The sequence below is a fragment of the Anolis sagrei genome, chromosome 5, assembly GCF_037176765.1.
Source record: "Anolis sagrei isolate rAnoSag1 chromosome 5, rAnoSag1.mat, whole genome shotgun sequence".
Taxonomy (NCBI): Eukaryota; Metazoa; Chordata; class Lepidosauria; order Squamata; family Dactyloidae; genus Anolis; species Anolis sagrei.
The window spans coordinates 50,178,725-50,203,011 of NC_090025.1; the positions used below are offsets into that span (position 1 = coordinate 50,178,725).

General features: G+C 39.3%; 2 protein-coding genes across 5 annotated transcripts in view; one reads left to right on the forward strand and one right to left on the reverse strand.

Moving 5' to 3' along the window:
• FHIP1A (FHF complex subunit HOOK interacting protein 1A) overlaps window positions 1-4,984 on the forward strand; it is a 122,778-nt gene extending 117,794 nt beyond the window's left edge. For both annotated transcript variants that reach the window (XM_060778839.2, XM_060778840.2), the window contains exon 13: window positions 2,415-4,984. In XM_060778839.2, coding sequence (XP_060634822.2) covers window positions 2,415-2,665 — 251 coding nt within the window. In that variant the 3' untranslated portion in view covers window positions 2,666-4,984. The remainder of the gene's footprint in view (window positions 1-2,414) is intronic.
• Window positions 1,632-24,287, reverse strand: part of GATB (glutamyl-tRNA amidotransferase subunit B) — an 89,063-nt gene continuing 66,407 nt past the window's right edge. For 2 of the 3 annotated variants that reach the window (XM_060778845.2, XM_060778843.2), the window contains 2 exons: window positions 18,008-18,184; window positions 14,444-15,912 (listed from right to left, as the gene is read on the reverse strand). In XM_060778845.2, the coding sequence (XP_060634828.2) occupies window positions 18,059-18,184 (126 nt within the window). In that variant the 3' untranslated portion in view covers window positions 14,444-15,912; window positions 18,008-18,058. Of the gene's footprint in view, window positions 2,624-14,443; window positions 15,913-18,007; window positions 18,185-24,287 lie in introns of those variants that run through there. The other variant, XM_060778844.2, reaches the window with a different exon arrangement.

Below are 24,287 nucleotides of genomic sequence, written 5' to 3' on the forward strand. Positions count from 1 at the left end.
CATTTTCATAGTGGCTAAGGTTTGTGCTGTAGCTATAAAATTAAGGAGATTGCAGATGATTTTAGTGGATAATTGGATTGTTGTAGGTTTTTCAGGCTATATGGCCATGTTCCAGAAGCATTCTCTCCTGACGTTTCGCCTGCATCTATGTCAGGCATCCTCAGAGGTTGTAAGGCCTGTTGGAAACTAGGAAAATTGGACTTGTATATCTGTGGAATGTCCAGGGTGGGAGAAAGAACGCTTGTCTGTTGGAGGTAGGTGTGAATGTTTCAATTGGCCACCTTGATTAGCAATTGATGGCCTGACAGTTTTTAGGTGTGGCTTGTTAGTGCCTTGGGGAATCCTTTGTTGAGAGGTGATTAGCTGTTCCTGATTGTGGATAATGTTTTAACCTACATAGTTTAATATCTATTTTCACAGGTTTTAATCAAATGACATTTGTAAACCATGCGTCAGAGTCCACATAGTGTTGTATATAAAGCCCTAAATGGTTTGGGCCCAGACTATTTGAAAAACTGCATTTCTGCTTATAAACCAGCATTAACACTGTGGTCAGCGAAGGAGGCCCTGCTCTCAGTCCCATCCCAGTTTCAAGCATGGTTGGGGGGAACGAGAGAGGGGGCCTTCTCTGTGGCCGCTTCCCATCTCTGGATCTCCCATCCTAAAGAACTAAATACGGCCCTCTTCCTCCTCTCCTTTAGAAAGCTTTTAAAGAACTATGTGTGCAAGGAGGATTAGCATAGTTTACACACATCCTCACCTTAACATTGGATACCTACCCGCTGATGTGATATACTAGGTTATGCTTTTAATGTATTAATGTATTGTTTTAATTAGTTTAACTCCTTGTATTATTTAGTTTATCCTCAGTTATTTTCTGTTGCTTATAAGTTATACTGAGTTCATTTATTTATTGTTTTGTCTTGATTGCTGCTTGTTTGGAAGAGGGCGGGTTATAAATAAAGTGCTGCTGCTGCTGTTGCTGTTATATACCATGTTTAGATGTGTCATGGTTATGTTTTAAATAGGAAGCCGAATACATTGGTTATATATCTTGGACTTTCTGCTTTTAATGTGTTGAACTTCTGGTTTTAATCTTTCACAAACCTCTGCTTTTAATGTTTTAATGATGCAATCTTCTGGTCTGTGACCATAATAAATTCATTCATAAATTCATTCATTCACTACCACATACCAAATTTTTGGGTGCCATTATTTGCTAAGTTTTTGACGATCTTAAAACAGAAGCTGCAGCATTACTCGGTGTTGCTTCTACCCCGTTCCCCTAGACAAACACATTTTAGCTGCTTTTTAGGCCTTTCTATTAATGCTTATAAAACAAACAAATGTTTGGATTGCTGCAGCTTTGGCTTTCAAGATGGGCTTGCAGTGCCAGCAACCCAATTGCATTGCCAACGGCCAGTTGTTCGTCAACGCACATCATTATGTCAATTAGAGAATATAAGATAGAAATGGCCTGTGGTAATAGGATATACAGGATGGTTTGAACTGGGCATGGGGTTTGTGTGATGTGCCTAGATTGATATTTAATAATAAAATGAACACTTCCTCACTCAAACTATAAAGAAAATCTGTGCTTTTATGTGAACATTATTAAAACTGGCAACATGTTGGTTATGAAATCTTTAAGGCTTTATTTTGAAGTTTAATGATGATGTTTACAATAGAAATAACAGACACAGATGTAGACATAGCCATTGGAGACACAAATGATTTTTCCCTATATTGTTCTAGCATCTCAGCTAACAAAGATGTACACATGAATGCAATTGTTCCTTCCTCCTTGCTTATACAGTAGAGTCGCACTTATAACTGGGCCAGCAGAACATTGGATAAGTGAAAATGTTGGATAATAAGAAGGGATTAAGAACAAGCCTATTAAATGTCAAATTTTATGATTTTACAAATTAAGCACCAAAGCATCGTGTTTTACAACAAATTGACAGAAAAAGCAGTTCAATACACCGTAACGCTATGTAGTAATTACTGTATTTACAATTTTAGCATCAAAACATTGCAATGTATTGAAACAGCTGTGGATCCGGGCGGGAGGCATACTGCATTGGATAATACAGAACATTGGATGAGCAAAGGTTGGATAAGCAAGACTCTACTGTAGTTGCAAACCAGAATTGAAGGCCAGGCTTCCAAACTTCTGGGAATTTCACTTTTTTGGGAAAATATGAAATCTTGTGAAGATAAGAGAAAATAATGAAAACTGAAAAGTGAAGTAGAAATTATTTACTAATGTTTTGAGTCATCTTGGAGAGGCTCGAAGGACAGCCTAAATCTGTAAAAAAGTACAAAGCAAGGTCATTGTTTTCTCTAATTAATTGACTAAATGTATATAGATTTCGGTGCAAATTTGGTCATGTTTTTCTTTCTGTTGACAGACAATGCCCAGCACAACAATGTCACTGGGAAAGGTAGGAATCTCTCAGATGCGTCTCAAGCCATCCTGCATCCCTTTTCAGGAAGTAAGACAAAGAAAGGAGCGTCTCTTCCCAGCGTTCCTCTGCACATCCGGAATGCCATCCTTGCGGCTGCCCTCTTCCCAGAGTTTCTCAAGGAGCTCGCTGCTCTTGCACAGGAACATTCCATTCTGTGTTACAAAGTATTTAGTGATTTTGAAGATTATTACTAGTTTTAAAGACTTTCTTTTTTGAAAAAAAGACATTTTAATGTTTGTTTTAAACACAAGAACTACTTATTAAGGAAAATGTTACTTTATATTCCTGGTAATACTTGATTCAGGGAAAATTGTTACATCTTCATGTTGGGCCTTATTTCCAACTGTGCAACATACAAATTTAGTGTATTAATTTTTAACTAATTGATTTTAATTTTACCTTATTCCTACCACTGATTTTGGTTACCTCAAAATCTCACTTTAAAACATTGCAGTAGATGTTCTGGGGCCCCATCTACTCTCACCATTTAATTCAGGCGCAGAGGAAATAGTTTCACTGGAACCGGTTGAATGGTGATTACACAAACCACAGAGCACTGATGCGTATTAACAGCTTTCTTTCACATGATTTTGTGGAAGTTTGTTTGGCTGCTGCAATTTGAAGCTAGCTTTGAGCTACATTAAATGGTCAGTGCAGATAGGGCCTGGGTTAAACACAAGTGAATAAATATGACTACAAACAGATGTGGATTACACATAATAATAATAATAAAAACTTTATTTATATTCTGCTCTATCTCCCCGAAGGGACTCAAGGCGGATTCCAAACATAAAAGGCAAACATTCAATGCCCGAATGCAACAACATATCCACAATAACAAAATTTAAACAACCCAACATATAAACACGAATTATAACTCAACAACTGAAATTAAATAAAAAACACAGCCTATTATAACAAAACATAAAATAGTTAATGTTGAATCATGCAGCAATGCTGTCAATCATAATCTATGGTGAAGGGCAGTGGAGAGTTGTCATCCAACATTTTGGTAGGGCCAAAAGTGTGTTTTTTTGGTGGGGGGGGGGGGGCGATAATTTCAAAGACTATTTACATGATGACCCTGACAACTCCAAAAAGCCTTTTGTGTAAATGACTTTCTAGGTACCCATCAAAAGTGGAGTTAAGATCATTCTCCTTAATTCTACTTTACCAGTGGCTGAAGCTATGAATCCAAATGGATGCAATGTATATAAGCCCATTACTTGGTGACACCAGGTGCTGTGCTGATTACATACCATATTGCCTTATGTTATGGACAAGTCTGACACTCTCAGCTGTTCACTTTTTTGAAGTGTAAGAAGAAATGAGCAAATAGATCTTGAATGCAGACGGCGTGGAGTATTTCTCTGCCATTTCTCAGCGTTCTTTGGGAAAACCTAGATTGTTTCCTAAGCACTCAAGCCTTATTTTAGTAAGATTTGCACATGGTAAAATGTTTCTATGCAAGCCGTAACTTTTCTAGTACATGTTTGTATACTGTTATTGATAAGCTGGAGATCAATATTCAAGTAAATGTTTTAGTAGTGTTTAAAAGGCTGACTTACTCTGGAAGTTACTGTTACATGTTTTAAAAGTCATAATTTTGTAAACTGAAAAAATAATAGCTTGTTTCTATAAGCTAATTTTACTTGGTTCAAGAAAAGCTTTGTGGTACTTGTAAACACTGGCTATTTATTTGCGATGTACATTGGCTTGTCCCAATATTGCACTGGTGAGGGATGGCAGAAGTGTAAGAGAAGATGCTACCTGGGATATAAATACTGGAACCTGTTGCCGATGGTGTCCAATTGCTTAAGAACATTTTCTTGTGTGAGTAATGAGGCTCATTAGATCAGGCCCAAACATGATGAATTGGAACATTACAGCTGCATTTCAGCGTGTGCAAGTAAGAGTAATGGTTCCTCTAGTGCAGAAGTTGGCTTTATGGAACCAATGCTTTAGTACTTGAAAGCTTTCATTTTCTTTTACAATAGGTAGGAATGAGAAACTGCTCCAAAACCAATGGAAACAGGCTATTAAGACAGGCTTCAGAAGCAATTATTTTTTTACCTGTTTGTAAATTGTACACTGATGTATTAATAGTCGCAGGGAGAGTTTGTATCTTCCATAATTGAGCATGGCACCTGCACAGATACATCTTTCAGAAGTTTCTCTTTAGAGGATTGCCCCATCCTTGCTAGAAAAATGGCACCTCATTCCTTTAGAAACACAATTATTGAAAAGAGAAGATTGCTTTCCTGGCTTTGGCCTAATCTGATCTCTTTGCTCTGTCCTCTGTACCATCTGTGGAAGGAGGAGTACAACTCTGTGGAGGATATAGGAGGAAGACTTCATCTTCTTTTAGGCCACCAAAGCATTAGAATTTGTAGAATACCTATCAAGGTAAGGGCCTAGCAATGGTACCTTTAGCCTGTTTTCTATTTCTGCTGCTATCTACATGCTGTACATCGGTTCTTCAGAAAATAAATACAGCTGCCACATAATTTTAATCTTGCTTGGATGGAAGCACACACTGTGATTTTATGTGTGTGTGTAAATTTTAACTACGTTTGAAAAACTACTGTCACTGACCAGTGTTACAACATGCTTTGGTAGGTGAGAGTTATTTTTAATGAGTTACCTAGTTATCTAGATCCTTCTATGCGCTCAATTATCCAGATTTTTGTGATATATTCATTTTTCTCATTTACTTCATGACTGATAAATTCTGCTTATTTCTATACCCTTCTAACTGGACTGTTTATAAAAATCATACAGCTGATGGGCTGCAACTTCCATCAGCCCAAGACCTAGTCAGACTGCAACTCCCATCAACTCCAGACCTTGCTGGGCTGCAATTTACAGCCCTCCTCCTAATCTGTCTTGTTTGGCTGCAAATCCATCATTCGCACCCTGCTTAGTCACCCCTCACTGTGTTGGGAGATTTATTTATTTATTTATTTGTGTCAGGCTCGACCTGAGAAATGGCAAGTCGCTTCTGGTGTCAGAGAATTGGCTGTCTGCAAGGACATTGCCGAGAGGACGGCCAGATGTTTTCATGTTTTATCGTCTTTGTGGGAGGCTAATCTCATGTCCCTGCATGGGGAGCTGGAGCTGACAAAGGGAGCTCATCCGCACTCTCCCTGGATCCGAACCTCTGACCTGTCGGTCTACAGTTCTGCCGGCACAAGGGTTAACCTTTGCACCACCGGGGACTCCTTATGTTGGGAGATGCAGCCTGAGAAATAGGCTGAGCCATCTGACCAGTTAGGAGGAGCCTTTGGTTGTGTCTGTGAATCACATGGCTCTCCAGGTGTGGCTGGTCTCCAACTCCCATCATCCTCTGCCAGCACCCCTCACCCTCCAAAATCCAAAATTTTAAATTGGATAATGATTGGTATGTATACCAAATTGAGTCCAGATCTAGCAAGCTATTCAAGGTACATACATGCATACATACATAATTGACTTTTATGGGGAGAGGCTTATAATACACCTTAGGTGAATTTTCTGCTCCAGCCTCCAAATGCTGAACTATATCAGATTCGCTCACTATTGACCCTTCTGAAGAGTGCTGATGAGAGGTGACTTTAACATCCATAGGGCCTCATTTTGCTTCTTCTGTGCTGCTCTCTTCTGTTCTAAGGCACTCAGAACAATATATAATTTGAGGCCATTTCCTATGAGGACAATGTATGTTAATTGCAACTGCTTTTTAATAGAACAAGCTACAGGATTGCTTGTAGGGTTCAAATAGTGGTCATTTTCCGAGAAAACAAAAGGGTTTTTAGTTTCTTAAGACTGTCAAACTGACATTTTTCAGAAATATTAAAATTGCAGAGTATGAAGTAGGATGTGGCTACTATTTGCGTAGTCCCGCTGTATTATTTTCAGTCATCACAATAGTTCACAAATTGAGGATAGCTTGATTTAATCAGCAATGTGCCAGCTTGCCTTCACTAAAGTTGCATTTCAGTTGCAACATAGGCTGCTATTAACGTTTGTGAAGCTGAAAGCAAGAGGAGGATTAAATTCTCCTTTATTTTTAGCTTTCATAAAGCCTATCTTGTTGCTTCAATAAAATAGCATTAGCAGCATGAATTCAGAGTTAAAATAAAGTCCTCATAAATACTTTTGGAAAGTTAGCAATCTAAAAAAAAGACAACTTGGTTTTAAATACCTAAAAAAGAATGAAAACTACAATATGTTGACAAGCAGACCAATGTTTACCTCTGTAAGTGCAAAATGGAAGATGATGTTGCCCTTCTGGCTTGTGTTTCACTTGTCAAAAGCAACCAAACCTTGTGAAAATTCCCATGAAATCAAGCGCTGCCGTATTGTAGTGTAATTACCCAAACCATGATTATAGCGCTAATTCAAGCTGTAGCGTAGTAATTATTCCTCTATAAATGCCATCTCAGGGAAAGTGAAAATTGCATCTTGGTTAATGTGGCTTTGGATTGCTTTGCATAACTAAGCTATTTGAGATAATTCAGTGATGGGTACCAGCCCACAAAGACATTTAAAAGCAAGCTAGTGCCAAAGTACTTCTTCAGCAGTAGCAGCTAATAACTTTTCCTAACAAAATTCTGCGCAGACAAAGCATTTTAGTCATCAAGTGTCATGAATGTATCCAGTTCACTATTAAAATGGGAGCAAATGGTTTGATTTATGTTGGCTGGTAGAGTAGAAGTTGGATGGCTATTTCTCAGGAATTATTTATCTTTGGATTCATGCCGTGTCTGTGAAATGACTAAGGATGGGAAGCATGTGATATTCCAGATTGTTGGACTCCCAACTTCACCACCTTTGACTATGTTTTTGTTTGCTGGGCATATTTAGCCTGCAGGAGAGAAGGCTGAGAGGAGACATGATGGCCATGTATAAATATGTGAGGGGAAGTCATAGAGAGGAGGGAACAGGCTTTTCCCCCTGCTCTCCTGGAGACTAGAAAGCAGAACAATGGCTTCAAACTACAGGAACTTCCTGACTGCGAGGTGTTCAGCAGTGGAAAAATATCATATTTCTCCATGGTTAGCATTTTAAATTTTCACTGATTGTAAAAGCCACACAAAACATAGATGCTAATTTATGGTAGGTGTCGAGTTGATGGCGATTTTGGTATCAAAAAATCCGTTGTGCTCCTGTAGTACTAGTTAGGCAGTCCCCAAGTTATGAACAATATAGGTTCTGTTGGTACATAACTTGAATTTGAATGCAATTTAGAACAGGTAGATACTACAAAGTGCAAGATACTCCACTTAGACTGAAAAAATGAAATGCAAAGATATAGAATGAGGGATGCCAGGCTTGACAGCAGTATGTGTAAAAAAGATCTTGAAGTTCTCATGGACAAGTTAAACATGAGCCAACGTCATGCAGCGGCTAAAAAAGCCAATTAGATTTTGGCCAGCATAAATAGGAGTATAATGTCTAGATCTGGGGCAGTCATGCCACCCCTCTACTCTGCCTTGGTCAGACCACACCTGGAATACTGTGTCCAATTCTGGGCATCGCAATTGAAGGGAGATATTGACAAGCTGGAATGTGAGCAGAGGAGGGTGACTAAAATGATCAAGGATCTGGAGAACAAGCCCTAATGAGGAGCGGCTTAAAGAGCTGGGCATGTTTAGCCTGCAGAAGAGAAGGCTGAGAGGAGACAATATGTTAGGGGAAGTCATAGGGAGGAGGGAACAAGCTTGTTTTCTGCTGCCCCGGAGACTAGGACATGGAACAATGGCTTCAAACTATAGGAAAGGAGATTCCACCTGAACATTAGGAAGAACTTCCTAACTGTGAGAGCTGCTCAGCAGTGGAACTCTCTGGAGTGTGTTGGAGGCTCAATCTTTGGAAGCTTTTAAACAGAGGCTGGATGGCCATCTCTCTGGGATGTTTTGAATGCAATTTTCCTTCTTGGCAAGGGGTTGGACCGGATGGCCCATGAGGTCTCTATCATTCTATCATTGAAGTTAACATCCAACAGCTTTCTTGCACTGTAGGTAAGCTTTGAAAAGCCTTGTTAATAGGAACCTGGATCATAGCCATCTTACTCCCTCACCCCACAGCATTGTAAGTCGGTAGTATAGCTTCTTCCACTTTCAAAAAAGACTGATTGTGTGCCATTTTGAAAAAATCTAGACCTGTAAAGCTCTTCCTACAGCATTCAGTAGTCATTAGCCTTCCAACAGATTTATCACCTATACAAAAATATCCTATACAAAATTTTGTGCTTTCCTGACAGCTGAATACTAAGGAAGGAATTATTTTTTACATTACCTTGAATGCTGAACTATTGATTTTTATATGAGGCTATCCTAAGCTTAACTCAAGCGATTGTTTTGCATAGCACCTCCAGCCATATTATGTTCAATGAAATTTAAAGAAGTCACTTCTCTACTGTTTCAAAGGTTAATCCTAACTTTCTATAAATTGTATTACTGCTAGGTGATGTAGAATATAAGGAGCAAAAGGTCTATCTAGGTTTTAAATAGGCTAGAAAAATGTGTGTGTGTGGGGGGGGGGGGGTTGAGAGAAAGATAGCATCCCTCCTTTAATCTGTGGCATAAACAGTAAAGAGGTAATGAAGGCACAGATGTTTCAAACGTATCTCAGATATTGCTTGAACATTTTAAACAATATTTGTTTCCATTGATACCATATGCCAACAAACATCATAGAAATGAGTGGGTGCTATGAGACAATTCAATATGTTCCTTTCTTAGACCTGAGATAGACCTTCCCTGTTGACAGACTTTCTGTATCAGAAGACCAAGCATAACAACAATAACAATAACGACAACCATCTCCCCGAAGGGACTTGGGGCAACTTACATATGAGACAACATGTCCACAAGACATAAATACAAAACAATCCATTAAAGCACAAACACAATTAAAATAAGAACATAGTAAAATATAACAATCCAGGTGAAATCACAATTAAAATAAAACATAAACATATCAAACAGCAGTGTTGGAATTGAATCAAAACAATGCTCAACAAAACCAATAGCCAGTAGTACAATGGGAATTGCCAGGCTTTAAAAGGGCTGGGCATGGGATAGTGCAAACAGCGTACCATGGAAGCATAGACTTCCATTATTGGCATTTCTATGACATACAAACACAGACATTCTGTGGCTGTCCTTTTCAAATTAATTACTAGAGGCCACACAGAATGAAGGAATTAAGTGTGCCTTCCATGACATGGATAAGGAATATATGCCCCTCTATCTGCTGTTAGGATTGCAACTCCTACATGCTGTCAGCAGCATAAACAGTATTGAAGAATGATAGATTATCTAATCAAACATTTGGAGAGTCATGTATTTCAAACCAGTGTTCTACAATGTCATCAGTCCTTTGCAGGTCATGTCATAGCTTCAGACTCATTGTGCTAATGCCATTCCTAGTAGCTGCCAATTTCCACTCATTAGAATGAACAAATATGGAGCAAGATTTGATGTAATTTTTCTTACCAGCATGAAGTGGTGAAGCCCCCAGTGGCACAATGGGTTAAACCCATGTGCTGGCAGGACTGCTGACCGAAAGATCAGTGGTTCAAATCCAGGGAGTGGGATGAGCTCCCATCTGTCAGCTCCAGCTTCTCACGCAGGGACATGAGAGAAGCCTCCCACAGGATGGTAAAACATCCGGGCATCCCCTGGGCATCGTCCTTGCAGATGGCCAATTCTCTCACACCAGAAGAAACTTGTCATTTCTCAAGTCACTCCACACACACACAAACCACCATGAAGTTCATAAAAAGCGACTTTGAAAGTAAGCACAAGCTTGTTGAAAATCACAGGCAGTGCCTACCATTCCCAAGGTGAACTGGAGAATATTGCACCAGCTGCAGTTTCCGTGCCATCTTTCAAGGGCAGCCTCCTTGCCAGCATATTATACTAAATGGTTGCAGAAGTATGTGGTAAGATTTCATAGCTCTAAAAGGAGAGAGTCTGGGTAGTTCAAAGAAAGTATTCTTTAATGAATTTGAGAAGTGGGTGTTATATTCATGATATGCAACCTTTCCAGTTCTATGTGTGCTCTCCTAGTAAGTGCATGTATAGATATTCAAAGATAATAAATCAGAGACTTTGGAATAGTGCAGGTTACTTCCCAGTGTGCTGCAGTAGCCTTCCTATTACCCGTCTACCAAATAAGGTGAGAAAGAAAGTGTTATAAGTACTGGAGTTTCCATGTTGAAACTACTAAATGAGCCAATATAATCAGCAGTGGAATGGTATTGTTAGGACTCAAATGCTAATCATCCACTTACATTTCATTTCTACAGCCAGCTCTCCTACATCTGCTGAAAAGAGGATGCTTTAGCCAAGCTTAACTGAAGTTGGTTACTAGAGTTGGATAGGTTCGTTCAGAAGAGCCTGAAAGTTAGAAGAAAACTTCCGAATTTGGGCTTCCGAAGCAGTTTTGAACCATTCAGGAAAGGTTTGGGGGGGGGGGGGGGGATCCAAATTTGAATCACTTACTTTTTTCCCCTGGAAATATTCCATAATGTTCAGATGTCTCCCAAGGTTATTTTAATTTTCACAGCCATTAATCAACTTTGGTAAAGCCTAAAAGGGTTTAAAATCCCATGCTTTCCCTCCCCCGGTGATGCAAAGGAGGGATGAGGTGAGCGTAGTGAAGCACAGCCATTGTTGTAGTTTGTGAAGGCCAGGCCCCCAATGGTAGAGATTGCTGTTAAACTACATTTCCCACACTTCTGGCTGCTCATTAGCCAAAATGGCTGAAGGACTCAAAAATACTATAGCTATCTGTAGCAGTCTTTGTCTAAAAATAAAATAAACTGATTGAATCTACAAAGGTGTCTAAAGAAAGCAGCAAAGCAATAAGCAACTTTTGCAAAGCCAAGAGAACTTAAACTGCTTAAAAACCAATCATTTCACTTTGGCCTGATTGCCATGAACAAGGCACTGGGGTAGCCAGCCAGCCCTTTACATCAGTAAGTAAGGATAAAATAAAATGATCGATTGTGTCTGCAAATAGGAATAAACGGATGGATGTGTCTTGAGGGTCCCCTCCAACTCAGTAGAGGAAGCAAATGGATGTCAGGAGAGTTTGGATAGCGCCTTTCTGCCCAGAAGAGTCAGTTTAGATGTCCCTTGATGGGGTCTGTACTATGATTTCTGTTCGCCAATTTAACACAGTTTGTGCCACATGAACAAAGTTTCTGGAGTAGAGCAACTACTTTCAAAGTAAAGACCACTCAATGAAACAGGAAATAACACTTTCATAAAGATTTTGAAAATTCGCCAAAAGTCCATGAATAAGTCAAAGGTTATGAAATTTGGTGAGCTAACAGTGGTCCATGTGTTCTACCACTGTAGCAAGTTTCATCAGGATTGGCCTAAAAGTGAGAGAGGGAGAATCCCCTGAATTTTCCCCAGTGCTGGTTCTGGTTTTTTTCCTACTCCGCATGCGTGTTTGCCATTAACGAAGTGATTCAGAAGTTTCAGAAAGTTTTGAAATTTTTTAAAAATCGGAAGTGACTTTAGAATCTAACCACCAGCGCCCCCCACATCCAAAACTAGTTTTGAACCATTTTTTCTGATCAACCAAGCCTATAGGTTACCTATTACACATTTCTATTCTCTAACAAGAGACCCCTGTGGCACAATGGGTTAAACCCTTGTGCCGGCAGGACTGAAGACCAACAGGTTGGAGGTTTGAATCTGGGGAGAGCATGGATAAGCTCCCTCTGTCAGCTCCAGCTCCCTGTGTGGGGATATGAGAGAAGACTCCCACAAGGATGGTAAAACATCAAAAAAAAAAATCTGGGCATCCCTTGGGCAATATTGCAGACGGCCGATTCTCTCACCCCAGAAGCAACTTGCAGTTTCTCAAGTCACTCCTGACACGAAAAAAAAAACCCTGGGAAAATAACAATATATGACTAATAATAATCCAGTCAGTTATAGACTTCTGCCTCTTTTCAGAAAAAAAGATAGCCTGCATATTCTATGTGAAAGATAAAGAATTCTACCACAGTTAAAGATGACAGTGATCCAGATGCATCTTGAAAACACTGCTGAATCATCTAAGCAAAGAAAGATTGGAATTGCCCTGTGATTGAAATGCATTTAATGATCCTTGTAAAAAACAAACAAAAACAAATCTTGCTAGATTCTTCAGCCAGACATGATGAGGCCCACATCTCTCATACCTGCAGTAGTCTTCACCAAGTGCACAGACTCTGACTTGATTTAAGCAACTGTAACAAGAGCTTGTTTCCGACACCCTGATGCAGAAATCATACTAACAATGGCATCTCACTCAGTTAAAGATAGAAGATCCATGCGATTGAGGTGAGTAACCTCTACAGAAGTTAGAAACACAATTGGAAACCAGCTTCCCACTCTCCATCTTAACGCAAAAACTCCTGGCACTTGTAAATGAGTCTTCCCAGCAAGCTTTATGCTCAAGCAAACACTTCCTTTTCACAAAGCCGTAATGGCAAGCTCTTAGCTTCTGATCGTATTTTGTTCAGTGTTTGCTCAAAGCGTGTAGGGTGTTTTTTGTGTGTGTCCTTAGCTTTTCAAAATTGGCTTCTTTGTTAACACACTATCCTTTGAGTAATGACACTGAAAGGGGAAACAAACCTGCCTAGAAATCTTACCGATCCTATTTGTCAAAAGGGTGCACATTTTTTTTTACAAAGTTAATTTTCAACTCCAATACGTTAAAACGGTTTTTAGTAATAAGGTACTTACAGGAATGAAGTACCTTGAGTGAAGTCTATAGTATTATTTAAAACGGCAATTTAAATACAAATATATGGTAAACAAGTCCATGGTATGATTGAATACTAGATTTCTTCACTATGCTTCGCACGTGCACAATGGCAATGGAATGAATCTCTCACTAAATGTCATGCACAATAGCTCTAATTCAGCTCTACTTACCCTGCAGAAGGTGGGAGTGGGAGCCATTACAATAGAATGGAAATGTATGGCTGTGCATGCACACCATCTATCAAACACAGGCGGCTTTTTCTTGCTAGAGGCAAAAAAGTAGGGAGCCTGAAGTTTCACTGCTTGAAGAGACACTGAATACTTGTGGTTTTCTTGTAAGACAGACAGGTAGCTAACTTCTTACATTCTTAAAATAAAAAAGAAAATGGAAGGCTTCGTCAAGCCTTCCATAATCCTACCAAGTAATTTGGTAGGATTATGATGGGTTGATATTTTTCACCTTTTTGGTAGGGGAAGTCTTACTGATCTTAACTTTAGTAGTAGTAGTAGTAGTAGTAGTAATTAATTTATTTATATTCCGCTCTATATCCCCGAAGGGACTCAGGGTGGATTCCAAACAAAAAAAAGACAAACATTCAATGCCCGAATACAACAACAATACATCTATACTAACAAAATTTAAACAACCCAACATATAAACACGAATTATGACTTAACAACCAAAATTACATAAAAAACACAGCCTGTTGTAACAGACATAAGACAAAACTTCAAAATCGAATGGAAACAATACTTTCCCATTTCCTTGGGGCAAATCAACTTTAACAGCCTCATAAGCAGTTATGAGAACAGGGAACTTGTGATCCTATAAATGTTCTGGACCACAACTTTTAGAAATCCCAACCAGCACAGCCATTGGCAAGGAATGATAGAACCTAGAATCCAAAACAGCTGGAGGACCAAAGGTTCCTGATCTCTATAAAATATAACCAAGTAGAAAACCGCAAAACTGCTTAGAGTATAAATCATTATCATGTATTGTATATGTCTACAGCAGTGGTTCTTAACCTGTGGGTCCCCTGTTTTGGCCTTCAACTCCCAGAAATCCTAACAGCTGGTAAACTGGCTGGGATTGCTGGGAGTGGTAGGCCAAACACCGGGGGACCCACAGATTGAGAACCACTGGTCTACAGCAAAATAATACTAAAATAATAATAATAGAACAAGAGCCAATAAAGCACACAATTCTCCAAATTTTCCATTAATATTTTTTATTTATATTGTAATAGCAACTGGATAAAATCATGCCCTGAGTAGCTTACTACCAATGCTAATACATTTGTCTCTAAGCACAGATTAGCATCAGCTGGAGTTTGATCCATTGGGGAGCAACTGCACATATTGCCTCTATGTCCAATGATCTTTCTAATGACCAGCATCCAGTGATCTATTTGTCTATCTAAGACTAGTTGATTTGAAACTTTCTTCTCTTTCCTCTCTATAGTGTTAACAACCTACTCAAGAGGGCTTCCTTGCCCTCTAGAAAAGACTTTTGAATGCATTACTATTGTAGATGAATCACTGATTGTGATGAAAGCAAAAGAATCAGAGAAGTACATCATTGGAGCTGTCACGTGGAGCAGAAGAGTTTGATAACAAATTAAGAAACAAAAACTTTTTAACTCTATAGGAGATATTGTATTTTTTCTGGATTTAACTGCCAATGGCCATATTTCTGTTTGCCACAGTGTAGCTATAGCCTGCCATTTAACAACGTCCAGAACCTATTGCTGAGCTGTTGCAGTCCCCCAATTGGTAAGATTGGAGAATTTGTCTGGCCATGCCTATGCGGAATGATTTCATCATCCCACTGAAATCCATTGGTACAAGTGGATGATGGAATCATATCACATCAGGCAACGGAATGCAAATGGCAGGCCGCAGTGGCTCAATGGAACATTCAAGAAGGCGTCAATTATTCTGAAAGGAAGAGCAAGCTCTGCAACAACTATGATGTACACATGCAGGCATAAGGTAGAATTATACCTGCTTATGCTATCGGGGATATCAGCCAATGGACCGATTCCTGCTTTTAGTTCTGACGAGGGTAGAGCTGTTGAATCAATGGTACTGACTCACTATTCCACAACTGACTGAATGAATCTACTTGGGATCCCCCAACAGGATGCCACCACATGAACTGATGTCCCACTGAGCCTCCAAAGAACAAAGGAAAGCTAAGTGGCTGCCTACTCTGACCAAAATGTATGGTACAGAACCATGACTATCATCTGCTGAATTATAACAATAGCTTATTTCATAGAGATGTGTATCTGTACTTTATGAATGCAGCCTTTGTTCAGTTTTCAATATGAATGCACAGTTCACTTTTAAAAGAGGAAAGTAAAAAAATGTCCAAGATGGTCTGAACAAAACAAATGTTTGTTTTATTGCTTATAAAAAGTTATTTTTATGTACAATTTTTATTCATTAAACATTGGAAAAAAAACACTCCTTAATGTCTTGACATACCAGGATACAACCTTTAGATGGTAGTGAAAACTTGAAACACCTAAAATCTATTGAGAGGAACATCTTAACTTCTCTTGGACTCATTCAAAAAGTAAATATTGCTTCTCTGAAGTGGATGAAGTGGTCATATGTTAGAGAAAGTTCCAGATGTCAAACAATTCCATTGTTTAAAGCCTCATAGTAGATTTCCCCTGCAATATACAGAATTGTGACGTTTAAATACAAGGGATTTTTTTTCACTCAAAAGCTTTTATCTTTGCAGTGAGTGTTCTGCCTTGTTTGTTTTGATATAAATCTCAAGGACACACAACCCAATTGATGATTGCTAACAGAACTACAGAGTAGCAAAGACATATCTAAGGCACAGCACACCAATTCTTTTGTAGATGCAACAGCACTTTGGAAAAGGTGCATTTTCTTATCAAAGAAGACATGTGTGTGTGTATGTTTAGCATAAAAATGTATTGAGGGATGACTGGAAGTAGTTAAAATTGAACAACATATGAGGGTTATCCGGAAAGTAAGGTTACAAGATTATTTTAAAATACAAAGAATGAATATACGTATTTTAATAAAACTTACATGGATTGTAGCATAGGCATTACATATTTTTCCATATAATCACCATACAGTTCAATACATTTTGTCATCTGTGGGATGAGTTTTTGATGTCTGTGTCATAGAAGTTTCCCTCCACATATTTCAGCTAGTTCGTCACTTCTATTTTCACCTCATCATCATTGGAAAAGTGTTTTCCACCAAGGTGTTCCTTCAATTTAGTGAACAGATGATGGTCACTGGGTGCAAAATTGGGGCTGTGATGGGTGGCTTAAAACATCCCAAACCAAATGAAGTCAACAACTCTTGTGTTGCATGAGCGGTGTGCAGATGCGCATTGTCATGAGGGAGACAAACCCGTACCGTCAGCATCTCACAATGTTTGTTTTGGATGACTATGTGAAGTTTCTTCATCGTTTCACAATATATTTCGTACCCATTTTGTCACATGCTGTCTTGACATTACGTCCTCTCCATAAACTGAAACGATTTCGTGATTAATCACAGCAGCCTTTATGCCATTAGCATTTAGGTAGTGTATTACAGCGTAAACTTCACACTTGGAGGGATACGGAATTAAGATGCTCATCTCTAACCTTCACAACAACTCCAGTTGATGAGCTACTGACGACTGGCAGTGCTCGTTCGCTTCTGCTGGCTTCCCGCTACATGGCAGTGATACCAACTTTCACCGTGAGAATTCCCTGCAAGAGCTATGTGCCTTGTAACCTTACTTTCCGGATAAACCTCGTACAAACAGTGAGTATGGGTACAGGAGTGCTCCATGGCTCAGCTACAAGTTTAAGCCTGCTCAAAGGAAGGAAAAAACATGTCTTCCTTTTAACAAAAAGCCTATAATGTCAATAAGGTGAAAAGAGAAATTCTCCCCATGTCCTACAGTGTGCAAAACAGTGTGCATAATGGTATGTAATGGAGTAGCAATATGAAAATAACTGATTATACAACAATCCTACAGGACAAAACAGTATGGCTTACAATGGACAGAGGAACCTTCCCTCTCACTGGTTTCAATTTTTCAACAGTCCAAAAATATGTCTGAAGATTAACACTCTTGTTACTGATTGGAACAATGACAAAAGTCAGCAAGAGTAGCAGATCTTTTTGTTGTTGCAGTGGAAAGACCTCTTTTGACAGTGAACTGTTCTCCCTCCATTTGTGGAAAAACTGGTCTGCATATCCAAGATCCCCCCTTTGTCACCTTTTCCCATCTTGACTGAATCCCATTTCTGGGAGAGAAATTGGCTACCTCAAATTTAGCCTTTTTCTCTTACTGTAAAATTCTATACATAGCCCCTTTCATGAGTGATGAAAGGGAAAATACTGTTACCTTTCTATCCATTTCTTTTGAATCTTTGATTTGTTTGGAATACCAACATGGGAGCTCACCACAAACCATAGTTGGATTGTTTTGCCTATTTGTGTAGTGAGGTGTTACGTGGGTGAAACATCAAGAGAGAATGCTTCTGGAACATGGCCATATAGCCTGGAAAACCCGGAGCAACACAATGATTCCGGCCATGAAAACCTTTGACAACACCTTCCTTTCTCCTTTCAGCGCTCCTCTTCTTCCACCCCAAAAGGAGGGGCGGGGTCTCTGGTAATGTCACTCCCGCTCTCCAAGAAGGAGAAGAGCCAATAATCTGATGTGGGAAGCAAACTTCAAACTGAAGCCTGATTGCTAAAGATACAGAGTTGTTTAATACTCACCATTTGAATGTTGTTTAGGATGCCAAGAAAGGTACATTTGTACTCCAGATCCTATGATAGCAGTTTCTCTAGTATTTCTTTCACCAGTGCAGGGTCTGCTCGTCCTCTTGTTTTTTTCTGAACCTGCCCAATGAGCTTATTCATCACTTTTTGGTTTCCCTTCTTTATTTCTGCCACCTTGAAAGAGAAATTAATCAAAAAATGAAAAGTGGAGAGAAGAGATGCTTTCAGTTTTGATCAATATTATCATATAAAAATTCACTGAACAGACTTGCTGCTACATCGTTCTTACAGTGAGAAAAAACAACAAAACCAAGGTTATCAATCTATTAAAATAAGGTTATTTTTTAGTTGATCACATTTCTTGTTTTGAAGGGCACCCCTTATTTTGGGTAAAGCTGCTTTGAGGAGAGAAAAAGCGGGATCTAAACATCATCATCATCACAGTGTGCACAAAACACCAAATATCTCAAGGCTAGGTTAAAAACAACTGCACACACTGCACCCCTGTTGACAGATTTTATTTTTAGCCCAAAGCATTTACAATTTAATATGTGGATTATGATAGATGGCATACTGGTCAAGTTCAGTGCAGGCATGGGCAAGCTTTCTAACTTGGGGGCCACATGGGGGGCCAGAATGGGGAGGGGGTTCTCCCCAAGCTGCCTCCCTGTCCTTTCCTCCCCTTCCTCTTCTCTTTCGGAGGGAGAAAGTGAAGGCAAGACGAGAAAAGGGTTGGCCTTGGCCAGGATGAGATGCACGAAAGAGAAAAAGTGTATCCATAAGACCTCATATTGCCTAATTTTAATATATAATCCTATAATCCTAGAGTTGGAAGAGATCCCAAAGGGCCATCCAGTCCAACTCCCTGCCATGCAACAAAGCACAATCAAAGCATTCGCAATAGACAGCCTCTGTGGGAAAGCCTCCAAAAAAGGAGACTCAATCACACTCCGAGGCAGTCTATGTCACTCTCCAGGAAGTCCTTCCTAATTTTTTTTCCAGTTGAATCTCTTTCCCTGCCATTTGAAACCATTGCTCCCTTGTGCCCTGGTTTCTAGAGCAGCAGAAAATCTGTTCCCCTTCCCCCCACCTCCTCAATGGGACACTCTTTTAAATCTTGAAATATAGTTCTTGTGTTTTCTCTTCTCACAACTAAACATCCTCTAGGAGGAAGAAAAAGAGAAGGAAGGAAGGAAGGGAGGATGGAAGTGAATGGAGGGTGGGGGAGGGGAGGGAGGAAAGAGAGAAGGAAGGAAGGAAGGAAGGAAGGAAGGAAGGAAGGAAGGAAGGAAGGGGAAAAAAGAGAGAGAGGGAAGGAGGGACAAAAGAGGGATGAAAGGAAGGACAAAAGAGTGGAAGGATGGAAGGAGAATGAGGTAAGGAAGGGAGAGAGAGAGGGAACGAGGAAGGAAAGAGAAGGAAGGAAGGATAGGATGGTGTGAGAGAGGAGGGTCCGAGAAAAGAGCCCAAGGGATCACATTCAGCCCCCGGGGCTGGGCTTACCAATGTCTGGTTTAGTGTATTGTGAAGTTTGGATGTTGCATATGATTTTTGACTAGTTTAACCACCTCAGCTTTTGAAGGGAACAAGCTATTCAGTGGGTCCAAGAAGGCTTTACAACGCATAGAATGGACGATTATGGTGAGGACTCATTTCAGTCCCCACATACTTTCCATTTTATTTCGTGTCAGGAGTGACTTGAGAAACTGCAAGTCGCTTCTGGTGTGAGAGAATTGGCTGTCTGAAAGGACGTTGCCCAGGGGACGACCAGATGTTTTGATGTCTTACTATCCTTATCATAAACTACAAAAACCCCAACTTAGCTGAAAATTGGCTTCCTGGCAATGAAGAGACTGGAAATGATTTCCCGTTTCAAATTCTAGATTTTGTTGTTTGAGGGGTTGAACGAAGAAATTTGCTGCTGCTTCCAAGAGTGGAATTTTACCCTTTAGGGCAGGGGTCCTCAAACTAAGGCCTGGGGGCTGGATGTGGCTCTTCAAGGTCATTTACCCGGCCCTTGCTCAGGGTCAACCTAAGTATGAAACTACTTGAAAGCACACAATAGCAACAACAATCGTATCTCAACAGCCAAAAGCATGCCCACACTTTCAATTACAATACTAATAAGTTTATATTTGTTAAAATTGTTCTTAATTTTAATTATTGTATTGTTTTTAAATGTTTTTGCTCTATAAATAAGATATGTGCAGTGTGCATAAGAATTCATGTGTATTTTTTCTAATTATAATCTGGCCCACCAACAGTTTGAGGGACTGTGACCTGGCCTTCTGTTTAAAAAGTTTGTGATCCCTGTTTTAGGGTATTCAGCTTCCCAACAATATTTCCGGGAACGGGCAAGAATGGGATGGCAGGATGATTAAGTTGTGGCGCTCGATGGCACATGGGCTGCAGTTGCAAATACCTGATTCAATAAGAAGTCATTTTTAGACTTTGTGTGCCGGAGAGAGGGAGACTTGAAACTTGCTCACTTGAGGAGTATAGACTACTTAAAGGCCTGACAATACCCAAACAGTCTCTGTGGGAAACGTGTCTTCTTTTTACACTCAAAATCCTGGCTTTCATATTTAAAATAACAGAGCTATATTTGTTATTCGAAGTATTATTTACTCTCCCAGTTAAAAAGCTCTTATTAGAAAAAGCAAGAAACACATTCTGTCAACAGAGCAGCCAACTCTAAGGAGCTTATTCAAATGATTTCTATATCCAATTATAAGCAGTTGTTGTCTTGTTGCTGGGGAACCAAGTTAAGTTTCCTCAAGGTAGTGCTGCTGCTGCTGGGAAGCACTGCTTTTCAGACACCCAAGATGCACCTTGATGTTACTAGAGGGTGGAAGAAGAATGTCATATTTCTCCACGGTTAGCATTTTAAATTTTCATTGACTGCAAAAGCCACATAAAACATAGGTGCCAATTTATGGTAGGTGTTGAGTTGATGGTGATTGTGGTATCAAAACAAAAAATCCTTTGTGCTCCTGTAGAATTATATAGGCAGTCCCCAAGTTATGAATATAGGTTCTGCTGGTATGTTCTTAACTTGAATTTGGATGTAAGTTGAAACAGGTATATACAACTATGAATTTAATTGTTTATTGTACTAGCCATAGGCCATGACATGACATAATATACAACCTTTAAAAATAAGCAGTTTCCAATATAAACATTAAAATTTGTTCCATATATTGGGTCTTTAAAATTATAGAAGTCACATGAGAACAATCACAAATGTCTGATTTGTATCATCCCAAACTATCTCCATTTCCATTTCTAGCCTCTGCCGTGGAGTTTACCAATTTAGCTTGGATTTTTTGGGCTGCAACTGCAAATGTGGCTACCTTTAATGTTATATTTTTGGAACAATCAGCTAACAAGTCACAGATAACTACTGACTGTTGCCATGCTGCCCTTTCTTCTGAAAGGGCTCCCAGAAGATTGTTTCGAAGGTCATTATACAAAGGGCAATGTAACAGATAAGTGTATTAAATCCTCTCTTTCCTCGGACCCACAAATGCAAGAAAGGCATTTGTGACAGAAAAAATGAAATGCAAAGATACAGAATGGGGTATGCCTGGCTCAATAGCAGTACGTGTGAAAAAGATCTTGGGAGTCCTTGTGGACAACAAGTTAAACATGAGCCAACAATGTCATGTGGCAGCTTAAAAGGCCAATGGGATTTTGGCCTGCATCAATAGGAGTCTAGTGTCTAGATCCAAGGAAGTAATGCTCCCCCTCTATTCTGCCTTGGTTAGTAGACCACACCTGGAATACTATGTCCAATTATGCGCACCACAATTGAAGGGAGATATTGACAAGCTGGAATATGTCCAGAGGAAGGCAACAAAAATGATCAAGGGTCTGCCCTATGAGGAACAGCTTATAGAGCTGGGCATATTTAGCCTGAAGAAGAGAAGGTGGAGAGAGACATGATGGCCATGTATAAATATGTGAGGAGAAGTCATAGGGAGGAGGGAGCAAGCTTGTTTTCTGCTGCCCTGGAGACTAGGACACAATGGAACAATGGCTTCAAACCACAGGAAAGGAAACCTAAACATTAGGAAAAACTTACTGACTGTGAGAGCTGTTCAGCAGTGGAAATCTCTCCCCCAGAGTGTGATGAAGGCTCCTTTTTTGGAGGCTTTTAAACAGAGGCTGGATGGCCATCTGTCCAGGGTGCTATGAATACAATTTTCCTGCTTCTTGGCCGAATGGTTAGATCAGATGGCCCACAAGGTCTCTTCCAACTCTATGATTCTAGGTACATTTTAAGTGTAACTCCAGCCATACATACATACATATGTGTGTGTGTGTGAATGTGTGTACGCATGTGCACATGCTTTGGATAACATAGGGAAGGGTTAACAGTTCTATGGTGTTCATTTTGCTCTCTGTGCCCTGTTCAGAAGATTTCACCTCATTTTCTGTCCCTGTGATGATTGAATTTTGAAAAATTAGCTTGTAGAAACAAGGATTGGTGATAAAGCTTCAGTGCAAATCCTTTTTCCACGTGATAACTCCTTCAGGAGTGGATTTCCCTTCCTAGGGGTAGATTGCTCTCACTTCCTGTTGTCTCATCCTGGTTCTTAACTATAAGTAATTTGTAACATAGGGATTGTCAGTATACAAATGCCCATGCACAAGGATCTTTCACATTCCCAAACACTAATGAGGGACTTACATTTTGTGTCACACTTTGGGCTGCTGAGACTTAAAGCTGCACACAGCAGCTTCCTTGCAAAAATAATGACTATTATTCTGTTCTTAACAGTGGAATGCATACTGTGCTAATGGTCATGGAATAGGCCTTGCACGATCATGCTGATAATGCTAAAGTGCATTGCGGCACATGCTTTGACTTATCAGCTGGGAAAGTGCTAATTTATCATTAAGATTTCATAGGAGTGTAAGCTACTAAGAGTTCCCAGGCAACGTTAACGCCTGTCGTTCAGAGAATGCAGCATCAAAACAGACTTTGATTTTTCATGCCTGGCTTCGCCAGAATATTAGTTAAAAAGAATTAAAAGTCGCACAATCTGTGTCATTATCAAAACAAGATCCAAAGTGGTGGGCCTCTTCCTCTTCTACTCCTTGATCGCTTCTACTGTTTAGCCACTCTGTGCTTGCACTTCAGTACCAGTTGGAAAAATACAGAGGCACTTTCATCAGCCACTACAAATTAGTTAGCATGATGAAGGTCAGGCAGACCTAGAGCATGTTCATTTTCGTTATCAAAAGCTCTCTGCAAAGCTGTTAGCTAGCACTGAAGAGCTGTGGGCGTAAGTAGAATAGTTCTCGATAGATGTTAGGATTTTTCCGGCTGCATGAGTACCCAGGCAGCATTTCACTTAATGTAAGCCATTCATTACTGCTTTCCTGTCTCGTGTTGTAGAAAGTACATGAAAATACCGTATATACTCGATTATAAGCCAACCCAAATATAAGCCACAAAAAACTGGGAAAATGTATTGACATAAGCTGAGGATGGAAAATGCACGAACTACTGGTAAATTTCAAAAATAAAAATAGATACCAATACAATAAAATTAATTGCGGCACCAGTAGCTTAAATGTTTTTGAATATTTACATAAAACTGCAATTTAAGATAAGACTACCCAACTCTGATTGTTCTAACCTTCTTCAATGTAAATGTGCTTATGTAGCCTTCCAATAATAGAGTAAAATAATAAATGTAATAATAATAATAATAAGATTAAATTAATAAATGTAATAATATAATATGTGGTGGAGGCTCCTTCTTTGGAGGCTTTTAAACAGAGGCTGGATGGCCATCTGTCAGGGGTGCTTTGAATGCAATATTCCTGCTTCTTGGCAGGAGGTTGGACTGGGTGGCCCATGAGGTCTCTTCCAACTCTTTGATTCTATGAGTCTATGAATAATAGAGTAAAATAATGTAAATGTAATAATAACAATAATAGAGCAAAATAATAAATATAATAATAAGAAGAAGAAGAATAGAGTAAAATGATAGATGTAATAAAAATAGTAGAGTAAAACAATACATGCAATAATAATAATAGAATAAAATAATAAATGTAATAAAATAATAGAGTAAAATAATGTAAATAGAGTAAAATAATAAATTTTATAACAACAACAACAACAGAATATAATAATAAATAATATTGACTCAAGTATAAGCCGAGAGGGGCTTTTTCAGCCTAAAAGGGGGTTGAAAAACTCAGCTTATACTTGAGTATATACTTTACTTATAAAAATAGAAGTTATTCTTTTTCTTTTTCT